The sequence below is a fragment of the Neofelis nebulosa genome, chromosome 14 (genome assembly GCF_028018385.1).
Source record: "Neofelis nebulosa isolate mNeoNeb1 chromosome 14, mNeoNeb1.pri, whole genome shotgun sequence".
Classification (NCBI taxonomy): Eukaryota; Metazoa; Chordata; class Mammalia; order Carnivora; family Felidae; genus Neofelis; species Neofelis nebulosa.
The window spans coordinates 81893638-81920485 of NC_080795.1; the positions used below are offsets into that span (position 1 = coordinate 81893638).

At 63.2% G+C, this 26848-nt stretch overlaps 2 protein-coding genes across 3 annotated transcripts in view; both read right to left on the reverse strand.

Moving 5' to 3' along the window:
- Nucleotides 1–3691, reverse strand: part of LOC131494718 (maestro heat-like repeat family member 5) — a 30229-nt gene extending 26538 nt beyond the window's left edge. For both annotated transcript variants that reach the window (XR_009253571.1, XM_058699268.1), the window contains exons 1-2: nt 3518–3691; nt 206–323 (exon numbers count right to left, since the gene is read on the reverse strand). Coding sequence is in view for 1 of the 2 variants with exons in the window: in XM_058699268.1 (XP_058555251.1) it covers nt 206–323; nt 3518–3676 (277 nt within the window). In the remaining variant the exon portion in view is untranslated. The remainder of the gene's footprint in view (nt 1–205; nt 324–3517) is intronic.
- Nucleotides 3692–21637: 17946 nt separating this feature from the next.
- Nucleotides 21638–25086, reverse strand: ARC (activity regulated cytoskeleton associated protein). Its single transcript, XM_058699269.1, has 3 exons — nt 23050–25086; nt 22674–22798; nt 21638–22484 (listed from the first exon to the last, which is right to left on the reverse strand). Exon 1 carries the CDS (start codon nt 24874–24876, stop codon nt 23686–23688), a length of 1191 nt encoding a protein of 396 aa, XP_058555252.1. The 5' UTR covers nt 24877–25086; the 3' UTR covers nt 21638–22484; nt 22674–22798; nt 23050–23685.
- Between the last annotated feature and the right edge of the window lie 1762 nt (nt 25087–26848).

The following is a 26848-nucleotide window of genomic DNA, read 5'->3' on the forward strand; positions in this document are numbered from 1 at the left end:
CGAGACCACGGCACCCTCCGTGCCGCCCTTGGCTCTGCACGCACACCCTGCACAGAGCGGACACTTGGCAAATGGAAGCCAAGTGACCTGAAACAAACGGCCGGGGGAAGGGACGTGCTCAGAGCCTGGAGGGGACCAGGACAGTGTTGTCCAGAGACCGCCCACTGGGCCCCCGATCCCCACAGCCCCCAGCCCACCTGCTCACCAATATCCAGCTTCTGCTCCCCTTCGGGCGACAGGCAGTTGGACCTCCAGTGGGGACAGGAGAAACCCTCACTGGGTATGGCCACCATGGACAGCGTCACCTCCCTGGAGAGCAGGTTCTGGGGCGGGGACAGAGGGCAGGACCAGTCAGACTTGCCGAAGAGAGGCCACACCACACTGGGGCCCCCGCCTCAGTTGCCCCAACCTTATCAGGACCCTACCCCAGTCAGTCACCCCAACCTACCAGGGCCCCCTCAGTCATGCAGCTCCGTGAGCTTTGGGGACCTAGGGAAGGAGAAAGGATGAGCTGACATTCAAGGCCATCGGGTCCTCACCAGCCCCAGGTTCCCCTTCCCAGAGGCTCGGGTTCCACATCCCGAATCCGGCCTCCCACTGTCCAGACACCCGCAGCCCAGGGGCATCGTGGAGGGTCAAAGGAGCTTCACCAGAGCTTTCCCAGGATGCAGGGGGACCAGAGCCCAGGCACCCACCGCCCCCTCTGAGCTGGGCCTGCGTGGAGGAGTCATGTGCTCTGACCGGCCTTGCAGCCCCATGGCAGCCCGGGGCCCTCCTCTGCCGTCACGTCTCCCTGGGCCGTCCACACCCACCCACCCTTCAACCAGGCTCCCCAGCATGAGGGGATGGCGAGGGGCCCGCTTCCAGGGCACCTTCTGGCTCAGAGGGCCCGGGACAGGCCAGAATGTGCATTTCTAAGAAGCCTCCAGGGGACCCCGATGCTGCCAGTCTGGGCTCCGGACCATCCCTCTCTGGGCAGGGGCAGGGGCCCCGTCCGTCTGGGCTCTTACAGCCACCGGCACAGCGCCAGGGAACAGGGGTGCCAGTCGGCTCTCGGGGGAGCCTCCTGTACTTCCCGAGTACCCCCGCTCCTCCTTCCCTCACTCGACAGATGTCCGGTGTCCCATGCACAGGCCTGGAGTAGGTGACAACCGACAGCCACAGCCCAGCCCTGCCCTCCGTCCCGGGGCCACCTGCAGCCGGCACCCCAGATCCCAACATCTGACCCCCCTGTTCGCCCAGACCCTCAGCACCCTGTCGCTTCGGGGCCCGCGTCAGCCCCCTCCCTCCCCACCCTGGTCCGAGCTGGCTGCTCCCTCATCTAGGGTCCCCGAGACTCCTTTCTGACCCCAGCAGGCCCCGCTTTTGCTCCCGCCTGACTCTTGGTGATACACTCCTGAGGGCGCCCTCAACACCCCATGCACAGGCGCTCACCTCCTCCAAGGCCCTTGTGACCTGCACTCTGGCTATGGGTTCTGGCCGGGAGGATGTTGGTGTTTGGGGGAGAGAGTTCTTCCTGGAGGTCGAACCCCAGGTTGAACTGGTCCCCAAAGCCCTTTCCACGGGTGAGACCAGGGCCACTGTCACCCATTCCCAGCCTGGGGTGGGGGCCAGGTTGTTGGCAGCGATAGTGGGAGCAGGCCTGGGAGGCTTCCTGGAGTGGGTGAGGTGAGACCCCCAAAGTCCATGAAGGGGACAGCGGACCCCAGGAAGTAATGTTCAGGGGCCCCGAAGTAATCAAATCCCAAAGAGGATGATTCGGCCAGAGACGGCAGAGGTCAGCTAGGTAGGAAAGCAGCTGCGGGAGGGGAGAGCATGGGCTCCCCCGCTGCTCGCTGATCTCCCCCAACAGGGGTGGCCCCCCACCTGCAGGGCCCTTCCTCTCCCGCCACCACCACCAGGTGCAGTGACCCACCTTCCGAGTTGCCCACTGCTCTCAAAGGAAGGAACCACCCCAGGCCCCCGGGACCCTGTCAACTGCTGCTCCCTGCCTGGTCCCCAGGGTCCACACTCAGAACCCTACCTGTACCTTTGCACAAGCTATTTTTGCCCGGAGCACACCTTCCTTGTCGCCTGCGTACCCCTCCACTCCGTGCTCCCTTAACCTGCTGGCCCTCTGCTCTGGCCCCCACCCACTCCTCCCCGGGGTTCCCTTTATGCCTCCCTCGCCGGGCCATAAGGCCCCAACGGGGAGCCTGCCTTGCTAATCACATGCTTCGGGGACGCTGGGAATCAACTCAGAGACGAGCTTCAGGCCAATCCACGAAATCTCATGTAAAAGATGTTATTCACAAGTAAAGACTGTTTAAAAGGTTGTGAAAGATAACAGCCCCCAAGAGAGGGAATCTCAGCTAAGACCCCCAGAGTGCACACAGGCGCACATTTCTGGGAATTTAATCTCTGGAAAACGAGAAATGCGTGAAAAATCTACCTACTCGAGGGTGCTTCATGGATTTAAAAAGCTATGTTCCAAAGTAGAGGAAGGAGGGGCAGTGATCAAAAGTCAGGTTTCTAAAGACTGTTCAACGACATGGGGAAATGCTTAGGAGCCCACAGGGAATAAAAAAATTCGATGACTCAGATTTACAGTCAAAAGTCATCTCGGGGTGTCGGGCTTCCAGGGGATTCTGTTTCCTGTACCCTTTGCAACCATTTGCAACCTGTGTTCCGAGGTCCGGGGACCCTGAGGAGACAGGGAGGGGTCAGGCCCCGGCCTCGAGGGTGGGGCTCTGCTCAGGCCTGGGAGAGGCCGGTGTTGGGAGAGGTTCACAGGGGGGCAGGACGTCAGCCTATCCCCAGCCCCTGCACAAACCAGCAGCGTCCTGCAGACATCTGAGCCGCTGGGAGGCAGTGACGGCTCGAGGTCACCCAGCCCTAGAGGCCCTGACAGGCCGCCACCAGATGGCAAAGGGTTTATTCTCCGAGAAAGCCTGGGGGAGACTTGGAGGACATTTATGGATTCACGGGGCTGGGAGCCAAGCCAGGCCGAGGTGACCCAGAAGGGCCTTCCTCCAGTGACCCAGGGAGACCGCGCAGCCGGGGGCAGGAGCAGCTGTGTGTCTGGCTTTCCCCAATGCCATTTGGAGGTCAGCACAGGCCCCGTGGACGTCATGCAGACTGGAGGCCCCTGTCAAAATCGTCTGTGATTGTGAGTGTGGTGTCCTGAGTGCTGGGGGGCATCTAGAAAGGCCTGTGGCGGGGGCACCTGGGTGGCTCAGTCGGTTAAGCATCTGACTTCGGCTCAGGTCACTCAGGTCATGATCTCGCAGTTCGTGAGTTCGAGCCCCGTGTCGGGCTCTGTGCTGACAGCTCGGAGCCTGGAGCCTGCTTCGGATTCTGTGTCTCCCTCTCTCTCTGCCCCTTCCCTGCTCCTGCTCTGCCTCTCTGTCTCTCTCTCTCTCTCTCTCTCTCTCTCAAAAAGAAATAAACATTAACAAAAAATTTCGAAAGGCCTGTGGGCGTGGCTCCAGCTGCGCATTTACGGCGGCTCAGCTATGCCTCAGGTCGGGGTGGATACCTCCGGGCGGCCTTCCTTCCGTGAGTCTTCGAGTCTCTGATCCCAGGGCTCAGTGGGGACACGTCTCCTGAGAAAGTGGGTCCAGAAACCGCGTTTCCCTGGCTGACCCTGTTTCCCAAACAGCCACCCTGTCCTGAGAATTCCATCCCCAACTGACATCGTGGGCAGTTGAGGGCCTTCCGGGCGCGCGTGGCTGGTCTGGACCTGGGCAGGTCTGGACGCTGACCCAGACAGACAGGCCTGAGACGGCGGTGCCCACCCTGCCTTGTCGCAGCCGGGAAGCGGCAGTCAGGCCTCGCTCGAGGGGCCCCTCCTTGGAGAGACCCCTGCCTGCTTCTGACCAGCACCATGAAGGCCCTCGAGGGCGTGTGTCCCCGCACCATCATCCGGATGCTGCCCGGGGCCAGGCCCCCAAAAGCCCCGAGAATATAAAACGGGTGCAGACTTGCTCCCACCTGCCCACGGGCGCATTCCGTGATGGCCTCCCCTTGAGGGGCACTCGGAGGTGCAGCCACACCCACTGCCCCCGGGGGAAGCCGAGCCCCTCCCTGGCAGTGCTCCCCAAGGGATCCTCTCCCCCCCACTCGCCCACCCACCTCACCATCCCCCAGGGCTGCTCAGTGACCGAAAGCAGCCTCCGGCTGAGACAGACCAGGGGTCCCCTCCCTGGCAACTGCCACACGGGGCCTCGGCCGCGCCCTCCGCCCGGGACTCCCCTCGCCCCCCCCCCAGCCCCACCAGCAGGTGCACTCCTGAGCCTTCCCGAGAACAGCGTGCGGCGTAACTCCCCTGAGGAGCCTTGACCTGTTAAGAGTTTTTATTGTAAGAACTTCCTCCTCCAGAGACGCCCCCGCCAGCCACCCCTGGGGGCAGCTGGAAGAGGTCCCCTTGAGAGTGCTGTAGGCCCGTCACTGTCTCTGGGACGCTCTCGAGGGCATCCCTGATCAACAGTGAGGCTCTCCAATTCCCCAGGCAGAGAAAATCCCAGGGCTGCAGACCGCTGAGTTAGAAAGAGGCCCCCTCCCCTCGGATGAGCTCGGGGTGAGGCAGGCGGGCAAGTACAATGCGAACCGGCTCCTTGAGGCCACCGTAGCCACCAGCAGGGGCTGACAAGGGATGGGGCCCCAAGGAAGCTGGGGGTGACCCCACAAGCGGTCCAATGGGGGGGTTCCTGCCATGAGTGCCGTGGGAGAGGTGGGTCCCGGGCTCAGAACGGGGGGCCTGCGGGCGGCTGGCCTGAGGCCTCCATCTGTGAGGCCATCGGGAGGCTGGGAGCCCGGTGTAGAGAGAAAGCCCCAGAATGAGGCCTCCCCCAGGACAGGCAGCGGCCGCTTTGTTGGGCAGTTTGAAAGCTGTGGCCCGAGGAACCTTCTGCCGGGAGGACGCTTGTCTCCCCACTTGTGCCCCCCGCTCCCTGGTCAAGGCCCACAGCTCTTAGCTCTGGAGGGTGTTGGTGGGGAGGGCGGGGTGGGGTGGGGGACCCTGATGCAGCCCTGTCCAGGCTCTGGGGCACTGTAGGGACACATAAAGGGCTTTCCCAACCCCCACAAGCCCTTTGGACCATTTGCCACGAGAAGAGGGGCCAGAGTGGCCCTGAGATGTGTCGGGGCGGGGGGGGGGGGGTTGCGGGGCTCGCTAAAGACCCTCAACGCCTCCAGATCGCAGTCAGGTGGAACCGAACTTTCAGGCCACACTGTGGGCACGTGGCCCTCGAGGGCCCCACATCTGAACGGGGACCTCAGTTCCTGGGCCTCCGGTGGCACGTGCCGTCTCTGTGGTGACGAGGGCTGTCTGGGGAAGAGTGGCTGGTCAGGGGGGAGGGACTGGGCACTGGCTGGCCTCTGCTTCAGAGCTCTGAGCAGAAAGGCCACAGGCAGGGGGCGCGGGCGCGCCGGGACTGGGCGGGCAGCCACCTGGAGGGTAGAGCAAGCCGCCCAGTGGTGGTTCTGAGCGGAAGTGGGCGGCGCCGGAGCACCGGGAAGCACCCCACTGGCAGGCGCCTGCCCAGCCCAGGGGCTTGGTGCCCCCAGGCCCCGTGCTCAGTGGGTGCCCCTCCTGAGGCTGGGAGCACGGCATGGGGGCTGGGAGGCATCCTGCTCTCAGGAAGGGGCGTCCTGGAGGAGGCAAGGGGCTGGGGGAGACAGGTCTGAGTTCGGCTGGAGAAGGAGGGCTGCAGGGCGGCCAGGGTGCATTTGCCCAGGAGCCGGCGAGGCCGGTGACAGCCCGCGTCAGAAGTCAAGCAGCGGCCAGGACTCAAAGCGCCAATTTCTAGACAGGAGAGTGCAGGTGCCCGTGGTGTGGCCATCGCCCTGCGGCTGGGGGCCAAAAATCTGAGGAAGCAGGAGGATGGCCCTCACCCTGGAGTGGGTGTGGAATCAGGAGCAGCCTGGGAAGGCTTCTTGGAGGAGGCAAGAGAGGGACAGAGGACCCTGGGTGCTCTTGAGGGGGACCACTGTGAGAGGAGGGGCGAGGAGGGGCAGGCCGAGGTGGGGGGGGGGGGTCATGGGGGGTTTGACAATGGCAGCGGTGGGGAGCAGGGGAGGGGCACGGGGTGGGGCTGGGGGGAAGGAATCCCACCTCGACACCATAACCGCGAGGCTTTTGGAGACAGGTGGGCTGTGTGGCTGGTGGGTGGCAGGGGCGGGGCGAAGGGGGCAGGACAAGCAATCTGAGAGGTGGGGACAAGCCCCGTTGTGGCCAAGGTCGAGCTGCATGTGAGTGACTGCAGGGTACTGGGGGAAGGCAGCCCGGGGCAGAGGGGTCCCGAGTCGCGGCATGGAGTGGACAGAGTGCTCGGAGAAGGCTCGGCTCATGGGGCCTCCCAGGCAGCCGTCCAAGGGCCGCCCACCCTCCAGCCCCTCGGAGGGGATCCGCTCTCAGGGCTGCAGCTGACAAGGCCCCTGCCTGCCGCACGTCCTCACGGCCCCTGAACCCGGTGGCAGTTCCTCAGCACGCACCCGTCACTGCCCGAGTTTGAAAACCCAGAATCAGGTGCACAGAGATGGAGACAGCAGACGGAGCAGTGAGGGGGCTCCGGCACCCCCACCCGGAGGGGCCCCTGGGCGGAGGGAGGCCCTGAACTGCAGGAGCCCTGGGGTCACACTGGGGAGCCTGGGAACCCAAGCGTGTGCCACGGAGGGGCCGCCCCTGCCCCTGCGGTTGGTGACTCTGTGAGCCTTACCAGGCTGACTTTCTCCCTGCCGCCCAAGGTCCGCGTGGAGCTGGGGAGGCAGGGTGTGGGGGCCTCACGGCTTCAGATGGACGGACCCCTCCCCGTGGGGAAGAGGTGGGATGGGAAAGACACGGGCCCCGCTGAGTCCCGTCACAGCCCACGGCTCCCCGCGACAGGCTGCCACCATCTGACTCACTTATTCCACATATGATGATTGAACACCCAGAATGTACTGTCCCCCGTCAGCTCGGGAAAGGAAGAAAGGGGGGGCTCAGCCTGCCAGGGAGGCAGACTCCTAAACCAACAGTCATTCAAAAGCGCCCGGTGGAAACCGTCCAGGTCTGCCGGGGACAATCAGGGCAGGCTTCCTGGAGGAAGGGGCGTTGGAGCTGGGGGCCGAAGCAGAGGGAGGAGCTTGCCAGACTGCGGCACGCGACGGGACGGAACAGCGTACAAAGGCATACAGCAGGGGAAGCCGGTCCCGGGCCGGAGTGCAAGGGTGGAGCCCGGAGAAGGGGGTGCTTGGGGGGCCGCATGTGGCCCCCACGGCGGGGGCAGGGGGCGAGTATCCTTTGCAAACGCAAGGCTTTGGATTCAGGTGTTGCCTTTTGGCAGAAGAGAGGCTTCTGGGGCTTCAAAGCAGCAGGAAGGAGCAGGGTATCGGCCACAGGGAGGCGGCGCCCGGTCGCCATCAGACTCGGGCTTCACGCCGCACTTGAGACAAGCAAGAGGCCTCAGAGGCCCTTCCCGACACTCTCCTCCCGGGTCCCGGCTCTGGGTCCTGCTCTGCCAGCAGATGGAGAGGGAGGGAAGGCCAGGAGGGGCAGTCTTCCCGGCGGAGGGGGGCCGGGGGGGGGGGGTGGTGCTTCAAGATGTCTGCAGCCAAGCAACCCCAGGCCAGGGCTCGCCCCTCCGGCGGTCAGCCGCGTCCCCATATCAGGTGGAGACACTCTTGTGCCCATCCCCTTGGGCCCCTCCCCTGCTGACGGAACCCCATCAGAAGGAGACCCCCCCCCACCGGGGGGAGGCAGAGCGTGTTGGCTCTGAATGCTGCTGCTGTCACCCCCCTCTGGCCCCCCCGCCTCACCAGCGATGGCCTGGGACATGGCAAGGGCCTCTGTACAAAGGTGTTGCTTCTTCAAGGACCACCTTGGTGACAGCGTGAGGTGACAGCTGCAGAGCCACGAGGGTGATGTCCCTCCACCTCCCAGGGTTTGATAGTCCCTTGACGATTCCTTCACTTTTTCCTTGGCCATCTCCCCAAGGCTGAAATTACCCCCCACCCCGTCAGCAGGCTCCTTCCAAAGGACCAGCTCGCTTTGGGAGAAGCTCTCTCGGGCCCAGAGAGGACTTTCGTGACCAGTCTCCTGCCTCCTTGACAGAAGTCCCTTCCACAGCGTCCCTGGCATTCCAGGTTCTGGTTGGTTACCTCCAAGGCTGGGGAACTCACTATCTCTCCAAACATGTAAATGAAGCAGGGAGGGAGGCAAGATAGGGGTCATCTAAGACCCCAGATCACCCATCAAGGGCAATGGTAATGCAGAACCCCCCAGTCTCCCCAAAGCCATAGAGGTTTTGAAGAGACCCCTTCACGAGACCTTTCCCTGCGTAGACTTGGTGGGCATGGGCGGCCCTGCCGGTCTCCGGAGAAGAAGTGAGCCACTGGCACAGAGGAGGGAAGGTGCACTCGGCAAAGGGAAATAACCAGGCAAGTTGGCCCGATGGAGAAACTTGACGGGAGCTGTGTTCAAATCCTAGTGCAGCAGTGGTGGCAAAAGGCCAACCGCAGGCCACGCCCCCATTAGCCCAGCCAGGGCCTGTCCCATCCCCATTCTCCCCTCCCTTCCCCAAGGCGTGCAGTCAGGGACGGGGGCCCTCCAGGAGGGGCTGCCTACACAGTGGGGGGGGGGGGGGGGTTGTGGGGGTCGTGGGGTCGTGGGAGCCACGGGGTGAGGGAGGGGGAGGTTTCCAGCTGCGCTGGGTGTTCACACGTGTCCTCCCTGCAAGGCAGGCAGAGCAGCCGGGCCGCACGGGGGTCCCCGCCTGGGTGCTGCGTCCTGCGTCCTGTTCCACCGACCTGTGCACCCCTCCTGCCCCCGGTTCTGCACGGTCTTGATCACTGCAGCGACGTCGTGATAAACCTCAGAGGTGGGTAGATCGATCCCTCACGCCTGAGTCTTCTTTTTTGAAAACGATTTCAGCTAGCCTAGGACCTATTCTGGTTCCTTGGCCTTTTCCTGTAAATTTTAGAATTTTGGAAGAATCTTGTCCATAGCTACAAAAAGTCCTTGTGGAATTTTGACAGGAGTTGCCTTAAAACTTACATAAATTTGTGGAGAATTGACATCTTCACCCTGTTGACTCTTCTAATCCATGAATATGGTATATCGCTCCTTTTATTTAGAGCCTCTTGAATTTCATCAATCTTTTGTACTTCCAGCAGACAAGGCCTGAACATGTTCTATTAAATTTACACCTAAGTATTTCATTTTTTCCCCAGCAACTGTAAATGATATTTCTATTTCTGTTTCCACGTGTTCATTGCTGGTACATAGAAATACACAACTGATTTCTTTTTAATTTTTTAATGTTTATTTATTTTTGAGACAGAGAGAGACAGAGCATGAACAGAGGTGGGGTAGAGAGAGAGAGGGAGACACAGAATCTGAAACAGGCTCCAGGCTCTGAGCTGTCAGCACAGAGCCCGACGTGGGGCTGGAACCCACGAACCGTGAGATCATGACCTGAGCAGAAGGCGGATGTTTAACCAACTGAGCCACCCGGGCGCCCCACACAACTGATTTTTGTGTGTTGATCTCATTTGTGACCTTATTGAACCCACTTATTAGCTCGAAAGGGGTTTTTTGGTAAATTCCTTAGGATTGTCTACACAGACGATTGTGTCATCTGTAAATGAGGATAGTGTTATCTCCTCCTTTCTATCTGTACGCCTTTTATGTATTTTTCTTGCTTTATTGCAGTGGCTAGAACTTCCAATATTCCTGATCTTAGGAGGAAAACGTTTGGTCTTTTACCACTGGTGTGATGTTAGGTGTAAGTTTCTTGTAGACTATCAGGTCGAGAGAACTCCCCTCAATTCCTATTTTTCTGCAAGTTTTTATCGTGACCAAAGTGTTATATTTTCTCAACTACTCTTTCAGTATCAAGAGACATGATCATGTGATTTATCATCTTGGCCCACTAATATGGTGAATTACATTGCTTATTTTCAAATGCTGAGCCAGCCTTGCACCCCAGGAACAAGCCTCTCGGTCACAGTACATGATTATTTTTATACACTGTGACATTCTATTTGCTTCTATTTTGTTAGGGATCTTTGTACCTATATTTATGAGAGACACTGATCTATGTTTTCCCCTCTTTCTTTCTTTCTTCTTTCTTTCCTTGTTTCTTCCTTTCCTTGTTTCTTTCTTTCTTTGCTTGTTTCTTTCTTTCTTTCCTTGTTTCTTCCTTCCTTCCTTCCTTTCCTTGTTTCTTTCTTTCTTTCTTTGCTTGTTCCTTTCTTTCTTTCCTTGTTCCTTCCTTCCTTCCTTTCCTTGTTTGTTTGTTTGTTTCTTTCTTTCTTTCTTTCTTTCTTTCCTTGTTTCTTTCTTTCTTTATTTCTCTTTCCTTGTTTCTTCCTTCCTTCCTTTCCTTGTTTCTTTCTTTCTTTGCTTCTTTCTTTCTTTCTTTCTTTCTTTCTTTCTTTCTTTCTTCTTTCCTTGTTTCTTTCTTTCCTTGTTCCTTCCTTCCTTCCTTCCTTCCTTCCTTCCAGAAGTAAGGGGGGGTGGGATCATTCTAGCATACCTAAGCCCCGCCCCCCTTGGGGAGCCCACCTGCCATCGCAGAGCTGTGAGGACAGCAGGAAACAGGGCCAAGGCGGAGGCTGCAGGCGGGTCCAGGAGGAGAGAGGAGGGGTAGCAGGAGCCAGACAGGCTGAGGATCCCCCAGGAAAACCTCTAGGGAGGCCTGAGGTTGGGGCTCCAGGAAGGCTTGAGGTTCAATGGGGCCCGGGTCGCTGCAGGTGAAGGGAAGCACATATTCCGGTTTTCTGGCCAAAGGTGAAGAAACGCACGTGAGCCAGAGCTCGTGCCCGGTAAGGGTTGACTCCCTGTCAAAACCCGTAAGATGTTCCGACCAGAGCCCCACATGGACACAGGGAAGAAGGAATGTGGAAATGAACCTGCAGGTGGATGGGGCAGTGGTCACCTGCCTGCCACCAGACTTAGCGGGGTTTCCATGGACAAGAATTATGTGCATTTTGATGGGTGTCCCACGGCCACAGAGCTGCCCGTCGGTGGAAGTCGGAGGTCTCCCGGGAGGGCGGCCGCACCCCCCGCCGGGGGACCCGGGTGCAGAGGGCCTGGCAGCACAAGTCTGGGCTCTCTGAACAGCCGAGTCCAGGGCAGAGACGGGCTGGCATCTTGGGGGGCAGGCCCCGAGTCCCCCCCCACACACATCCGGGCACCGGCACCACCCAGCCCCACGTCCAAGGCCAGGGGACAGAGGAGGCCATGAGCAAGGGTTCAGTCTGTGGGCCAGGCCCAGAGGCCCCGCCGGTCCCCAGCCCCTTTCTGGACTGCCGTGTTCACAGGCAGGTGGCACCTCTTGGACAAAGGCGTCACCAGCTAGTTGGGGGGGGGGGGGTGCTACAGGCATCCATCCACAGCCCCCTGGGCCATTCCCCTGAGACTGACCTGGCTGTCCTTCAGGTGCCCGCACTGAAGGCAAGGGAAGTGTGGCCTCCTATGTGGGGAGGGGACAGGGAGGCCCCCCCTAGGGGCTTTGATCCGCATCACTATGACAACATTTGGAAGGCCTGTTAGAAATTCACTTTCCACTCCTTCCTTCAGAAGAGTCCACAGGGCAGACCTCAGGCACAGCCCAGGAGTCTTTAACCCAGGTCCCCGAGGGCTGGGGTGACCATGACAGGAGCCCCTGGGTTGGGGGGGGTGGGTCAGCTGCCCCCAGGGGGGCTGAGGCCCAGGGAGGGAGGGCAGAAGGCAAGAGGAAGGGCCTGCCCTGGAGCGGGGCTGGCGTGCCACTGTGGGGGCAGGGTGGCTGCAGGCTCGGCCCCAGCCCCGCATCTCAGCTGGTGTGGGTTTTGTGGGAGGGATCCCTTCCCGCGGTTGGATAAGCACCCAATTGGCCCTGCGTGGGAAGCAGGCTGGCTCCCCTGGGATCTCTCCTGGCAACAATTCCCTGCAGCCTCGGGGCTCTGGAACCACACCCCTGCGGTGGCTCTGGCCTCTTCCCAGAGACCCCGCACAGCCTCTGGGGCCCCTAGGGCTCCCCGGCTGACAGCCGGGGAAGCCAGAGCTCCCGCAACCCTGGGACCCAGCCCCTTCACCCGGTGGTCAGGCCCAGCCGACCAGCCCCTGCCCCTTCCGGGGATGTCCCCTGGGTGAGGCGCCCAGCACCCGGCAACAGAGAGCGAGCCGCGAATATGACTTACAACGTTCTGGCAACCAGAGAAATTCATTTAAATCACGCATTTTATTTAACCCGGTAAATGCACAGCATTGCCAGTGAGGAAGTGGTCAGCGTCAGGGGACAAGCGGCCCCAACCGTCCTTTGTGGGGTCTGCAGGGCTGGGAGCAGAGCGTGGTTTGGGGGCCGGCTCTGCCCTGGGATGAGACCCCCCCTCCTCTTTCTGGCTCTCCAGAGACCGCCCCCATCCCCTCCCCAACGGCCCACGCGTTGGCGTGGGGGCAGACGAGGGGGCAGGCAGGGGGGAGGCAGAGCAGGAGGAGGGAGGAGGCTGAGGCCCTGCGGGCTCCTGGCTCTCCTCTCCCTCCCACGCAGCTCATCGGGACGCTGGCACCGAGACAGCGCGGAGCTGCTCTTAGCGCTGCAGCCCCCCCCCCTCACCACGGCAGCCCCGCTCCCCTCCGCCCCCCACCCTCCGTGGTCTGGGTCCCAGGAGCGGATACCAGGGGAGGACTCTGCAGGTGTGACGGTGACCTCATGGCTGCCACCGCAGAGATGGGGAGACTGAGGGGGAGGAAGGGAGCCCAGTGAGTCTGCGGGAGGCAGGCACTCTGACCCGTGTCACTGCTGGGGGCCCGCGGCCAGCGCGGAGGCCACAGCTGCCCAAGCCACAAGAGGAGGGGGCTCAGCCGTGCCGCTGGTCCTGGTCGTCAAGGGAGAGGTGGAGGGAGGGGGCAGCTGTGAGGGCACGGGGGATGACGTGAGGCCACTGGGGGCCTTTCTGGACACTGATGTCAGCCCGGCTGGGATGGTGACAGCAGGAGGGGCCACCATGAGGAACAGGACAGCGGCAGTGATGGGACCACGAATGGAGATTTCTGATCACCACCCCCTTGCACCTCCTGATGGATCCGGAACCCCAGGGGCCCTTGTCAGCCCCTGCCCCCGCTGCCCCCCATACACGCCTACACCCTCCCTCCACACACACCCCTACCACCCTCCACACACACCCCCTACTACACACACGCACACACACACACACACACACAGGTGCCTGAAACTCATCCATCAAGGATGCCATGGGTACCACAGCCTGGTTCCCATGGCAACACCTGGATGATGGGGCAGGGGAGAAATGCAGGAACACACTAAATAAGGAACAACAACTTCCAAAAACGAGCATCCAGGGAGAAATAACCACGGAGGGATGGTCCTGGAAGGGCCTTTAAGGCCAGGCCAGCGGGAGCCAAGGGAAGCTTGGACGCAGAGATGCCCGATGGCTTCACACGTCAGATTTCGGGGAGGTGTTGAGGTCCGGGGCCCAGGAACTGGAGTCCTAGGGGGCGTCCCAGCCCCAGACCCCGGGCCACGTCACCACCCACCCCCCCACCCCCGGCGGCCGAGCAGCCTCGTCCCGTGCCTCTGTCCCCACAGGCGCCTATCTCCAGCCCACGGCCGGACTCGGAACCCCACAGCCCCAGACAGCAGCGCACAGGCCCCCACCCTATCTCTTCCTGACCCGGAGCCCCGCACAGCGGAGATTCACCTGCGCACAGGAGCACGCCCCAGTTAGGGTCTCCTCGGAGGCTTCGAGGAGCAGCGGGAGCACACGGGTTCCTTCTTGACCGCGAGGGGCTCCGGGAGATGTGGGGGTCTGAGTGGACCGCCAACTCTTGCTTCAGCCGGGGATCGGGGGAAAGCCACGCCCCTGCTCTCCAGGGCCAGGTCTGAACGCTCACCGACAAGAATTCATCACGAGAATTCATTACGGACGTGGTTTCAGGGCGCCTCATCCAGGCCAGGCCCTACTTCCGGGGCTGTGGGGGCCCTCCCCAGCCCCACGGCCTGGGATCCCCAGCTCCCTGTGGCTGGAGGGGTCACGGTTTCCTGTAAAGTCCTCCTGGCCTTGGTTAGGTGGGGCCAACGTCTCTGGCGAGTCGTGCGCAGAGCGGAGCTCCCCGGGGGGCTCTCTGAGCGCCGCGGGGGGCGCCCTCCCGTTCCACGGTGAGGGTCTCCCTCGCCCCCATTTCCCGAGCGTGGAGACAGACTGACATTTTCTGGCAGAACTCTACCAAGTACAGGGCAAAACAGAGACAAGATAATTACGGGGATAACAGAGGCTAAAAATAGCCTCCTTCACAGCCCAGACTCCTGGCATGGAAGACGCCAGACACGGAGGAGAGAACGACAGAGAGCAGGGCTTTGGAGGATGAATAGAAGTCTGGCGGACGGTGGCCGGTCCCTGCGAGGGCATGGAGACAGCGTTGTGGCCCCCGGTGCGCCATCCAGAGGACTGAGCAAGCGAGGCGTCAGAGGGCCTCAGAAGTCCCCGGTCTGACCCTCCTTCTAGAGCCAGCCAGTTACCCTTGGGGCGGGGTGCTCGCTCCCTCATCAAGTAGCTGCTGTCTCTGGGGAGCAGCCTCTAAACAAGCCGCCCCTCTTCCGGGCGCCTGGGCCGGAGCCTGGCACGCTCTGTGTGGCACCAAGGCTCAGAGGCGGGGCAGAGGGGGGCGCGGCCGGCACATGTCCTCCCGTGGGTCAGAGCCAAGCTTGGGGCCCAGCCGTGGACGGGGGAAGGGACTCGGAGAGGGACGCCGGGTCCCCCCGGCCCTTTCTGGGCCTGAGCCAAGGATGCTGTGCTCAGAAGTCATTCAGGTGGGGCTGTGCCCAAGGTCCAGGGCTCCTGCAGAGGGCAGGTCCGGGGGAGGAGATGTTCTGGAGCAGTGTACACAGAGGTGGGCGGCAGGAAATAGCTGGGGAGAGCCAGGCAGAGGGCGGGGGCCTACGGGAGGGAACGGGGCGGTGGGGGTGGCGGGAGGAGGTTTGCTTCTAAGGGATTCTGGAAGGACAAAGTGGCTGGCAGGACGGGAGGGGCCAGAGGAAGCTGCACAGAAAGAAGGGGACAGAGGTAGAGACGGGGGGGGGGGGGGGGGGCCGGGGAAGGAGGGGGACGAGGAGGCCGGGGAGGCCTGCCGAAGGGGCTTCTGGCCCGTGAAGTGTCACCTCCCCGGCACAGCGGGGCGGCGGCTGGGAGCAGGGGTCTGGAATTGGGGCTCCTTGCAGACGCAGTCTGAGACTGCGGGAGGACAAACAGGCTCCAGCCGGGACTGGGGGCATCGCGAGGCCTGGGGCAAAGGGTGCAGATTCGGGTGCAGAGTCGAGAGTGGGACTGGTCAGCCACGGTGAAGGGTCTGGGGTGCCCCTGGCGGTGACACGCGGTCTGGCTTCAGCTCCCGGCTCAGGCCACGCTGCCCTCACCCGCGTCCCCCAGGGTGGCCCGGGGTCGGCGCTGGGGTCGTCTGGTCATCTGGGCAGGGCGGCTTTGGCGTGGCTAAGGGAGGGGAGCGGCGTGCTCGCAGAGGTGCCCGGGTGGGGCTGCAGAGAGAGGGGAGGGGGGACGAGAGAGGACGAGGCCCAGGAAGGAAAGCTTGCCGCCGGATGTCCGGCTTTCACGCCGCCCCAAAGACTCAGCCTGAAGCGGACAGAGATTCGAAGGGGGCCGTCTGGTTCACCTGGCGACTCCCTGCCTCGCCGGGGCCTCCGCCTCCCGGTCCATACGGTGGCCGGTCAGGCTCTGAGGCTCCATCGGAGAGGGGAATGGGGGCTGCGGGCCGGAGGACCGACCCCCTTGCAGCTCCTGGCCCCATGCTGGGGCCGCCGGAGCCCAGGGCCGCGGGGCTGCGTCCGCCCGGCCTCCCTCCTGGAGGAAACAGGAGAAGGCTACTGCCCGGAAAGTAGGGCAGAGGCTGGGAGCGCAGCAGCGTGGGGGCGCCGCCGGGGGGGAGCCCCTGGGTGGCGGGTCTGCGGGGACTTTGGTGGAGGAGCCCAGGGGAGGAAGAAGCACGGGGAGCTTCACGGTCCGGGCTGGATCTGGAACCAGGGGTCGGTGGGGGCAAAGGCAGGGCCTGAAGCAGAGCCCTCTCCTGTAGACACAGGACCACCTGCTCCTTCGCCTCCAGGAGGGAGAGCGTGTGCCAGGCGGAGTGGGGGAGGGTGTGGGCTCAGAAACATCCCTCCGGTGAGGACATTTTTGCCAGCATCTTCCAGGCAGGAGGCATGGGGAGCAAGAGTCTAGCCGGTTCATGGCAATCTTGGTCTTGTCCCTGTACCTCCTTGTGCCTCAGTTTCCAGGTTGAGAATATGGGGCTGTCGAAGGGGACCCCATCCTAGGGGATCCTGTCCCAGAGGAGCCTGTCCTAGGGGATCCTGTCCTAGGGGATCCCGTCCTAGGGGAGCCCGTCCTAGGGGAGCCCGTCCTAGGGGAGCCCGTCCTAGGGGAGCCCGTCCTAGGGGAGCCTGTCCCAGAGGAGCCTGTCCTAGGGGATCCTGTCCCAGGGGAGCCTGTCCTAGGGGAGCCTGTCCCAGAGGAGCCCGTCCTAGGGGAGCCTGTCCCAGAGGAGCTTGTCCTAGGGGAGCCTGTCCTAGGGGATCCCGTCCTAGGGGATCCTGTCCTAGAGGAGCCTGACCCAGAGGAGCCTGTCCTAGGGGATCCTGTCCTAGGGGATCCTGTCCCAGGGGAGCCTGTCCTAGGGGATCGCGTCCCAGGGGAGCCTGTCCTAGAGGAGCCTGACCCAGAGGAGCCTGTCCTAGGGGATCGCATCCTGGGGGATCCTGTCTTAGGGGATCCCGTCCTAGAGTATCCCGTCCCAGGGGAGCCTGTCCTAGGGGATCCTGTCCTTGGATATCCTGTCCTAGAGGAGCCCGTCCTAGGGGATCCTGTCCTAAGGGATCCTCTTCTAGGGAGCCCATCTTAGAGGACCCTATCATGGGAATTCTGTCATAAGGAAGAGGGACAGAGAGAGATGGAGACAGAGACAACAGGGACCCGGAGACCCCAACGAGATCCAACTGAAAGGAAGAGGAGGGAAGAAGGAGGAAAAGCAGGAGCCCGGGGAGCAGAGCAGGGGACGAGATGGGGAGCGGGGGCATCGGGGGCAGGACAGGTCAGCTGGACCGTGGCCACCAGTCACTCAAGGGGCACGGGGACGGCAGTCCCCTGCGAGGGAGCGCTCCTGTGCTGGGCCGAGGGCTCAGAGGCCACTTTGTTCTTTAAACTAGTGCTGGAACAGGCCAATTACAGACCCCCAACCAAGCTTTCCCTTCAGATTCCAAGTTACACTTGCAGTCCTCACTGCTCAGAGCCACTTGAGGGCACTTCAAAGTAACGTTTGGTCCCATTTATGTCTTCAAGCCTTTTCTTTTTGAGAGAGAGAGAGAGAGAGACCTTGCCTGTGGCAGGCCAGCACTCTGGGAAGGGACAGAGAGAGGGGGAAGGGCAGAGGGGAGAGGAGCAGAGAGGGTGGGGAGAGGGGCAGAGAGAGGTGGAGAGGAAAGGAGAGGGGGGAAGGGCAGAGGGAGGGGGAGAGGGGCAGGGGGAGAGGAGGGGCAGAGAGTGTCCCAAGCGGGCTCTATACTCTCAGTGCAGAGCCAGATGCAGGGCTCGAACCCATGAACCGAACCGTGAGGTCGTGACCTGAGCCCAAGTCCAACGTTCAACTGACTGAGCCACGCGGGTGCCCCTGTCTTCAAGCCTTTTAAGCTACGTCTGTAAGATTAACATATTCTACATGGAATCTACCTTGTCAGACGTTGTGAAGTTTCCGAAAACTTAATTATTATAAACTCAGTAAATGATGCTGAACGGTATGGTGGTTCTTAAGCTCTTCCCAATGTTCCAACACTGTACATAAAATCGTATATGGTTTCTACCCAAAGCCGCGAGCGTAACCAGGGGCCCAGTGAGACAGTCCGCGTCGGCATCACTTCTATCAGCCAAATTGTCTGCAGTGTGAAAATGCTTAAAATATGAAGCACATACAAATTCTTGGCAAAGGTGGTAACGTTTTGAGGTTGATTCTCTTTTAAATTTCTTTTTTAGTTTATTTATTTTTGAGAGAGGGAACACGAGTGGGGGAGAGAGAGAGAGAGGGAGACAGAGGATACGAAGCAGGCTCCGCGCTGTCAGCACAGAGCCGGAGAGGCAGGGCTTGAACCCGTGAGCCGTGAGATCGTGACCTGAGCCGAAGTCCGACTGAACCACGGCGCCCCATCTCTCTTTTAAGTGTCTACGTTAATCCTAAATCGTCTTGGAGCTAAAAGTCCCTATGGACTAGAGTCACATCACCTGTGAAATGATGTCACCTGGAACTGTCCTCCGGACCACCCTCATTTCTGATGCCAGCTGTAGACTATGGGGTCCCCGGGATCATCCTCCAGGAGGACTCCCAGCACCCCCGGGGGGCGGCACGCTCGCAGTCACGGTTTATCACGGGGAAAGGACACACACCACCATCAGCCAGGGGTTGGGGCGCACCGGGCAGGGCCCAGGAGGGTGCAAACCGCCCTCTCCCCGCGGGGCCGTGGGCAGTGACATGATGGCACGCACCAGCGTCGCCAACCAGGAAGCCCCCAGCTTCTGGCAGTGCGGCAACCTTCCGGCAGCCTCCGGCGTGCGAGGCCTTTATCTGGCTTCCGTTCACTGCCCGCGTGGCTGACCTCAGTCTCCGGCCCCTCGGGAGGCCGAGCCGATCCCGTGTGGCCCAGAGCCCCGGGGAAACAAGGACGCTGGACTCTGGATGTCCCCAGGCTTGGCGGTGACCTCCCAGCAGCCGAGGCCAGAGGCCAGACCTTCGTTGGGCAGGGTGGAGTTCACATCACCCCAAACAGTCCTCCTTGTGGCCTTCTGTCCTCCGGCTGTCCACCGAGACCTCTCCCTCCCTCCTGCACGCGTGTGGGCCCTTTGCAGCTGCCTGTGGACCCGAGACAGCATCCCCTGTGCTGGCTGTGGCTGGCAGCGATGGGCCTCCTCCTGGGCCTCCCTGGGCCTAAACACTAAGGTATGCCTTTCCTGTCTCTGGGCCCTTCCTCTGGCCTTCACCAGCAGACGGAGACAGTGGCCTGGGGAAGGCAGAGCCCTCGGAAGGTCCTGAGTAAGCAGACAGAGCCCAGCTGCCAGCCACATGTTTATGTGGCAGAAAATAAGCTGTTTTGTTTGTCGGGCCTCTTTGTTACAGCAGCTTGACCTCCCTCTGACTGCTACACTTTCCCCAGCCCCTTTCTTCCTGCAGTTTCCTTTTTTAAAAAACAATTGTTTTATGTCTATTTATTCTGAAAGAGAGCGAGACAGAGACAGAGACAGAGCATGAACGGGGGAGGGGCAGAGAGGGAGGGAGACACAGAATCCGAAGCAGGCTCCAGGCCCCGAGCCGTCAGCACAGAGCCCGACGCGGGGCTTGAACCCACAAACTGTGAGACCATGACCTGAGCCGAAGTCGGACACTTAACTGAGTCCCCCAGGTGCCCCTTTGAGGCAGTTTCCTAACTGCTGCGGCCAGCGGCCCATCCCCAACAGCACCTCAGGGGATATGCAAGGCCCAAGTCCCCGCTGAGCTCTGCAGGGGCAGCAGGGCACCCACTGAGCACCCACTGCGGCCTGGGCACCCTGCCCACAGACCCTCACACCAGCGCTATGGGCAGACTTGATTTTCTAGAAAAGGCATCCCTGGGAACTTGAGCTCACCTCCACGTGGCTCAGAAGCCCCCCACCAAACTGGGTCGGCAGGGTGAGCCCCCCAGGGCTCCTGGATGCCCTGCCTCCAGTCCCAGCACTGATCCCCAAAAGGAGGCAAGCACAGCCCCTCCCCATGCCTCAGTCTCCCCCACCCTCTAGTCAGGAGAGGAGGCTGGGTGGTCTGTGACAATGGATGGGCGGGACCGGGGAAGGGTGAGGCGGGCCTTTATGGGGAACATCCTGTACCCAGAGTCGCTGGGGGTGGGCCCCTCCACCCCATGGCCCCCCCTGCTCCGCCTTCGGCCCGGCTCTGAAGACACAGGGACTCAGCCACATCTCCCTTACTTACTGCAAGTGCTCTGAGAGCCTGTTTCACAATCACCCGATTACCGGAAGTAACTTCTTATTGAAAAGAAAAGGCCCCTACAGTTTCCAGCCTTTGATGTGAGCTGTAGCCTGTCTCCGGCAGAAATCCCTGCCTCCCAGGCATCACCATGGTGCCCCTGCCTCCTGTTCCCGTCAATTTCCTCTCCCCATTCTTGTCAGAGTTGCCATTATTTAAAAGAAATACGAGGGAAGAATAGGGAAGAGGCTGCCTTTTCGCCACGGGAGCACCGTGCTCGGGGCCGCCAGCCCTCTCCACGCGGAGGGTGACGACATTTCCTTGTGGCAGGTGGTGCTTTCTGCTCCGGCTCATTTCCTGCCCGCCCCGGGTCTCCCCTGTGTGCCCAGCAGGCCGTGTCCTCCACCACGATGCTGCATCGAAGCTCTAGCAGGGGCAGCCCTCCCCAGGCTGGGCGGGGCTCACACTCCCTGCCCCCGCCCCTGCCCCCGCCGCCTGGCCCAGGACCCCCCCACCCCCCCGCCCCCGGAGCAGAGCAGCCCCTTTGGAGGGGCAGGACCTGTGCTGGGTACCTGACAAGCCCCTGTCCATGACTGTGGCACTGGGGCTGGTCACTTGTACACGTCAGCCTAGCTAGGGAACTGTCCCCGGGCATCCAATCAAACTCTCATGAAGGCCTTTTGCAGGTGTGACTGAAGCCTATCGTCAGTTGACTTTAAGTAAGGGAGATCATCACCAAGGCAATCTGGGTGGGCCTGGCTCAATCCGTTGATGGGTCTTAAGAGCAGAGCTGAGCCATCACCTAGGAAGAAGCTGTCCCACAGTAGCTCAGCCTGAGCCTGGCGGGGGGAGGGGGGGGGGGGCCTTCCATCCTGCCCTACGGCCTATGCACTGGCCTAGCCCGGCCCACAACTGAGCAAGAAAACTGCTCACAACCAACCGCTCACCATCCGCCCCCACTGGGCCTGCTTCTCCTTGAACGCTGGCTGGAACAGGGGTTTGAGCCCCCACCAGGCTATCTCTCCCTCTGTCTTGGGGGCCTGGTGACCCCACAGAGGCAGGTGAGGCCAACCGCCCACGGGGCATCGAATGGCCCTCGTGTCTCAGTTCTCGAACCCACGCGTGGATTAGATTAGTGATGGTATGCCCATTTTGCAGATGAGGGAACAGGCTTGGAGAGACCAAGTCTATGACCCAGGACTTGTCTGGGTCACCTCCCAGCGGGGATCTTGCCTTGCCTGGGTCCCCGGGGCTCGATGCCCGAGAAGACCCCTCGGCTTCCAGCCCTAGGCCTCCGTGTGGGCTGAGCCCTGGCAGCAGACTTCTTAGGACACCCCCACCACACACACCCCAGCAGGCAGTGGGCGGAGGATTTGGGGGCACACTGCTCAGCTCAGCTACAACGAGGGCTCCGCCCAGTCTCTCCCACTGCCGGCCGCCTCAGACGTTCGCTTCCGTGGGGGGAGCCCCTGAGGCCCTTCTACCCTGAGGATCCAGGACCCTGACCAACTGGCCTGTGGGGTGATGGGCCTGTGCTCCCTAGGTCCCCAGAGACCCTTCAGTCTGCACTCGTGGGGGCTCCAGGGACCCGCCACCCCGAGCTGCCTCCCTCCGCACTCCATGCCCACCAACCCAAGTCCACAGAGAAATGACAGCGCGCACCGAGAAGTTTCAGTGTTTTATTAACAAAAACTTAAAAAGTCTGTCTTCAGGGAAGGTGACAGGGGGCTGCACACAGCTTGACCTGACATCAAGGCCTGATCCACTGGGGACAGGGAGGGCTGGCCACACCCTCTTGAGGACCCTGGGGCCTCCCTGCAGCCCGTGCCAGCTTGTGAGTGTGGGTTATGGCTTATGTGCAAAAATAAAATCTGGGGGTGCTGGCAGGAGTGCATGATGTCGGGGCTGACAGAATCTTCTGCAGACACCAGTCTTCTGAACCTGGGAACCCCCACTGGACAGGTGGAAAGGAGGACCCCAGCCAGGGCCTGCTGGGACTACAGACGTGAGTGGCCAGTCTGCACCGGGGTGCTGGTGTTTGGAGAGGTGGGGGTCCGGACCCTGGCAATGGCGGGGCCTGGCAGAGAGCCCGCTTAAGCCCCAGGGGCAAAGGCTTCTGGGCACTGCTGGGGCTGCGGGCCTGGGGCTGCGGGCGGGAGCAGGGGCTGTGGCCTCGGCGTCAGAGCTCCCGGAAAGCTCTGGTAGGAGAGGACGGCCGCCGTGCCGTGGCCGGGAGTTCCTGGGCTGGAGCGAGGCAGGGCCCAAGGTGGCAGACGCCGACTCCAGCCACAGCGGACCTGGGGGCGGGAGGGCTGGCGGCCAGCGGGGCAGGCCTGGCGGCAGGCCCTGGCCCTCACGCTGGCCCGTCTTCACCACCAGCTCTCCGCCGGGCCTGTCCTCTCTGCAGCCCCTCTCGCCGACCTCAACGTCTCCTCGTGTGCAGGCAGCTTGCAGGAGGAGAGGGAGGGGAAGTGCCAGGCAAGCAGCAAAGGCTCTGTGGGAGCCTTGGGACCTGAAAGAAAGACACAGGGGGGTCAGGGACAGGCCAGAGGCTGGGAGGAGCTCTGCAGGAAGGGTGTGGGTGGACGTTATGGGGCGGCCCCCCGGCTTGCCCAGAGCGCCGCTGGGGACCGCCGGGCCTGGGGCCCCGGGAAGGACAGCTGAGGGATAGGGTCTCGGTGGGAGAGATGGGGCCCCTTACCTGTCGTCACTCTCCCGGCTCCTCAGCTGAGTGTGAGGACTCGGGCCCTGTGGGACCCTCCGCCCGCCGTGGGTGAGTCATCAAGCCCAGCCGATCCTTTTCCAGGCTGGTGTGAATCACTGATGCTGAGGAGAAAGTGCCGGGTCGGGTCGTGTGAGAGCTGGCTCAGCACCCCCCAGCCCTCCTCCCCGATCCCTGGGCTCTCTGCTCCTTCCCCACCGCTCCCCCCAACACCCCACCCCTGCAGCTAACTAGCTGGGGCTGCCTCTGAGCCTCAGTGGGCTCACCCAGAAAATGGACGGCCCTGGGTCCTCCCTACTCTACAGCGCCCCCCCCCCCCCCGCCCGGGGGTGGTGCCGTGGGGGCAGGGGCTCACCTGAGGGGCCAGGAGGCACCAGGACGCCAGGTCTGCTGCTGCCGCCGCTGCGTCTTAGGCTTCAGCTCTCCTCCAGGAGGAGGGGCCTCGTGGCCCGAGGCTGGCCGGCTGCCCGAGGCGGCGACAAGAGTGCCAGCCGGCCGCGCAGCGACTGCCAGGAGAAGGCAGCGCGCCGAAGCCAGGGTTCCGGTGGCACCGGTCTGTCTTCGCGTCTGTTCCGGGGTGTCCCTTGAGCTTGGTGCACACTGGCCTGTGCCGCCCGGACACTTGACCTCTGAATGCCCGGAGGGCCCAGGTGCAGGGCGGAATAAGGGAGCCTGGAAGTCGGGTCACGGCCTGAGAGTGTGCAGGGTGCGGATGGGGGCCGGGAAAGACAGACGGGAGAAAGGCAGGTGACGAGGCAGGGGCCCCGCAGGACGGGGGGGGGGGGCTCCTTTGCTGCTGGGGGGGTGGGGGGACAGTGTCCACGTCTGGATGACGCGTGTTTGTGCGAGTCCGGCCGGGAGGTGGAGGTGGGGTGGCCAGCGGGCGGGGGACGAGGGCTCCCCCGCACGGGGCTCGGCCCGGCTCGGACAGTCCTGGTCGGCAAAGGCCACGGGCGGGGGGTGGCGGGCGGGCTGCGGCCTGGGCCGCCCTCTATTCGGGCTGGGTCCGGTCGCTGGCCACAGACTCGCTGGTGAGGGCCGGCGTGAGGGCCTCGGCCTCCTCCTCGGCGGGCCGCTGGGGGCCGGCGGGCTCGGAGGCCTGCTCTAGGCCATCCTGCACCTCCTTGCCCCTCTGGATGAGCTGCTCCAGGGTCTTGGGCAGCGGGTGCCGCAGGAAGCGCTTCAGCTTGGGCTGCAGGGTGCCCACCACGTACTGGATGATCTCCTCCTCGTCGGCGTCCACGTACAGCGTCTGGTACAGGTCCCGCTTGCGCCACAGGAACTGGTCCAGCGGCTCGCCCTGTTTCTGTGGCAGGTCCAGCTCGCGCTGGATGGCCTCGCGGGACAGCGTGCCCTCGCTGTACTGCAGGAATTCCTTCTTGAACTCCACCCAGTTCTTCACGGAGCCCTGCTTGAACTCCCACCACTTCTTGGCCGGCCCGTTCATGTGGTTCTGGATTTGGGACAGCCAGTACTCCTCGGAGCCGCCCACCTGCCGCAGGTACTCCTCCAGGTGGCTGAGGAACTCCCTCGGGTCCTCGAAGATCTGCGTGTCCACGCCGGGGCCGGGCTGCCCGTCCTCGCCGGGCGCCCAGGGCGGGTACTGCTGGGCCTCGGCGGGCTCCTGCCCGGGCAGCTCGCCGGCGGCGGGGGGCGGGGTGATGGCGTAGGGGCTGACCGTGTAGTCGTACCCATCCGCGTCGTGGCAGTAGGTCTCGGGACCCCCGACGCCCACGGACACGGTGTGGCGGGCCGGCTCGCCGCCCACGGGGTACTTGCCGCCCATGGACTCCAGGCGGTCGGCCCACCTCTCCAGCCGGTAGAAGACCTCCCGCCACACGTGCATCTCGCGCTTGACCCAGCGCTCCAGGTTGGCGATGGTCTCCTGGCAGCGGCACAGGCAGGCCTTGATGGACTTCTTCCAGCGCTGCGAGTCGCCGGTGGGCACGTAGCCGTCCAGGTTGCTCTCCAGCTTACCCACCGACCTGTGCAGCCCCTTCAGCTCCCGCTCCACCTGCTTGGACACCTCGGTCAGCAGGTGCCGGTGGGTCCTCCGCACGTGCTCCAGCATCTCGGCCCGGCACTTACCGATCTGCAGGATCACGTTGGGCTTGGCGGCCGGCCCGCCCCGCGGCCCGGGGTAGGCGTGGAGGCCGCCGCTCGTCCTGTGGTCCAGCTCCATCGGAGGGAGTGAGCAGGTGGCCGCGGCGCTCGGACGGGCGGGAGGCGGCGGGCTGCGAAGTGCCCCTGGGCCGGCGGCGCGGTGGAGCCGGGTCCTGGGTGTCCTCGGCGCGGGCGCGGCGGAGCGCAGGGAGAGCGGCGGGGAGCGCGGGCAGCGCAGGGAGAGCGGCGGAGAGCGGCCGGAGCGGCGGCGCCGAGCTCTGCGGTCGGCCGCCGGCGCGGGCTCTTTATGCGGCTGGCGCGGCCGTGGGCGGCCCCTCGCCGAGCCCCCGCTCCCATTGGCCCCGGCGAGGCGCCCCGCCCCGCGCGCCCCGCCCCCCACGCCCGCCCGCGCTCCCGGCGCCGAGGGAGCACCCACCCCCTGCACGCGCCATCGGCCGGGGTGACTAATCCGCCGGCTGGCTCCCTGCGCCCCCTCCCCGGCTCATTCAGCCTGCGGGGCGAGGGAAGGTGGCCGGACCCGGCGACACGCCCCTGCCCGCGACCGGCGGGGAAGCGCAGGTGTGTGCCCCCAGGGGGCTCGGGGCGGGTCGGTTGCTGCCCCCACGCGCCCAAAGGTTAGGAGGAAGCCCCTCCCCCAGGGATTCAGGGTCCGCCGCCCCCTCTCTGGTGTCGGTCCTTCCTAGGGGGGCGGGGTGGTGCTCGACTCCGCTCTCCCGGGGCCTCAGCGCCCCCACCCCTGCCTCGGCCCGGCCCGGGGTCGCGGGGTGCTGAGCCGCGGATGAGTCCCGGCAGCGACCCCGACAGACACCCAGACCCCCTCCTTTGCTGGAGCCCAAGGCTCCTAGCTTTCCTGGACGCGCTCCCAGGCGCCAGGGGTGAGTTCCCTGGTGTGGCCTCCAGCTCCTGCCTATCCGTTCCCTGGGGTGCTGTCGAGTCCCGGGCGGGAGGGGGGGGGCGGGGGGGGGGCCTGGGCTGGTCCTGCATCCCACGTGGGAGGGTCGTGCACCCAGGCCTGGGCGCTGCCCGGGCCCCGCTGACAGTGGTGTGGATGTGTGACACCAGCGTGGCAATGGCTGGACTGGACCGCCCGCTGCCCCCACTCCCACGCCTTTGGGGAGGCCCAAGACTTGTCCCTGTGGTGCCTCCGGGGGAAGTCTGGACGCCAATCCCTGCGGGGAGGCGGGAGGGGGGCTGGGGGGGGGTTGTGAGGGCAGTGGAGGAGATGAAGGGGTACTGCTCCCTGAAGCCCCCAAGACACAGAGGGAACCTGGTCAGAAGCTCCAAGACTTCTGAGAGGATGGAAGGGGTTAGGGGGAGGACGGAAGGGAGGAGAAGGAGGAGGGGGGGAGGGGGAAGGAAGGAGGGGAAGGAAAGGAGGGAAGGGAGGAGAAGGAGGAGGGGGGGAGGGGAAGGAAGGAGGGGAAGGAAAGGAGGGAAGGGAGGAGAAGGAGGAGGGGGGGAGGGGAAGGAAGGAGGGGAAGGAAAGGAGGGAAGGGAGGAGAAGGAGGAGGGGGAGGAGGGAAGGGAGGAAAAGGAGGAAGGAAGGGAGGAGGGGGAGGAGGGAAGGGAGAAGGAGGAGGGGGAAGGGAGGAGGAGGAGGGAGAGGGAGGAGGGGGAAGGAAGGAGGAGAAGGAGGGGAGGGAAGGAAGGAGGAGGCGGGGGTGGAGGAGAAGGGGTGCCGGCAGCCTAGCAGTCAGGAGAGGCAGAGAGAAGTAAACACCATATAAGGAATGGGGCTCCGGAAGCTGAGATTCCCTCGGGAGGGAGGCCCCTTCTGCCTCCCTGGCAACAGTGGTGGGGGAGGGACACCCTTTCTGGGTTACCCCAGGATGGATGGTTCCGGGTCCCAGGCCCTGCGATGTTCTGCGGGCACAGGTAGCACTCGTTGCCAGAGGCCCGCAGACACACGGCCAGGGAGTCAAGAGACCGTAGCCCCTTGCGGCCAGCTTCCCACCCTCCCTCAGACACAGGGCGCACACTGGCACATGCCCCCGCCCGCCCACCCCTCACACACACCCATACCCACTATT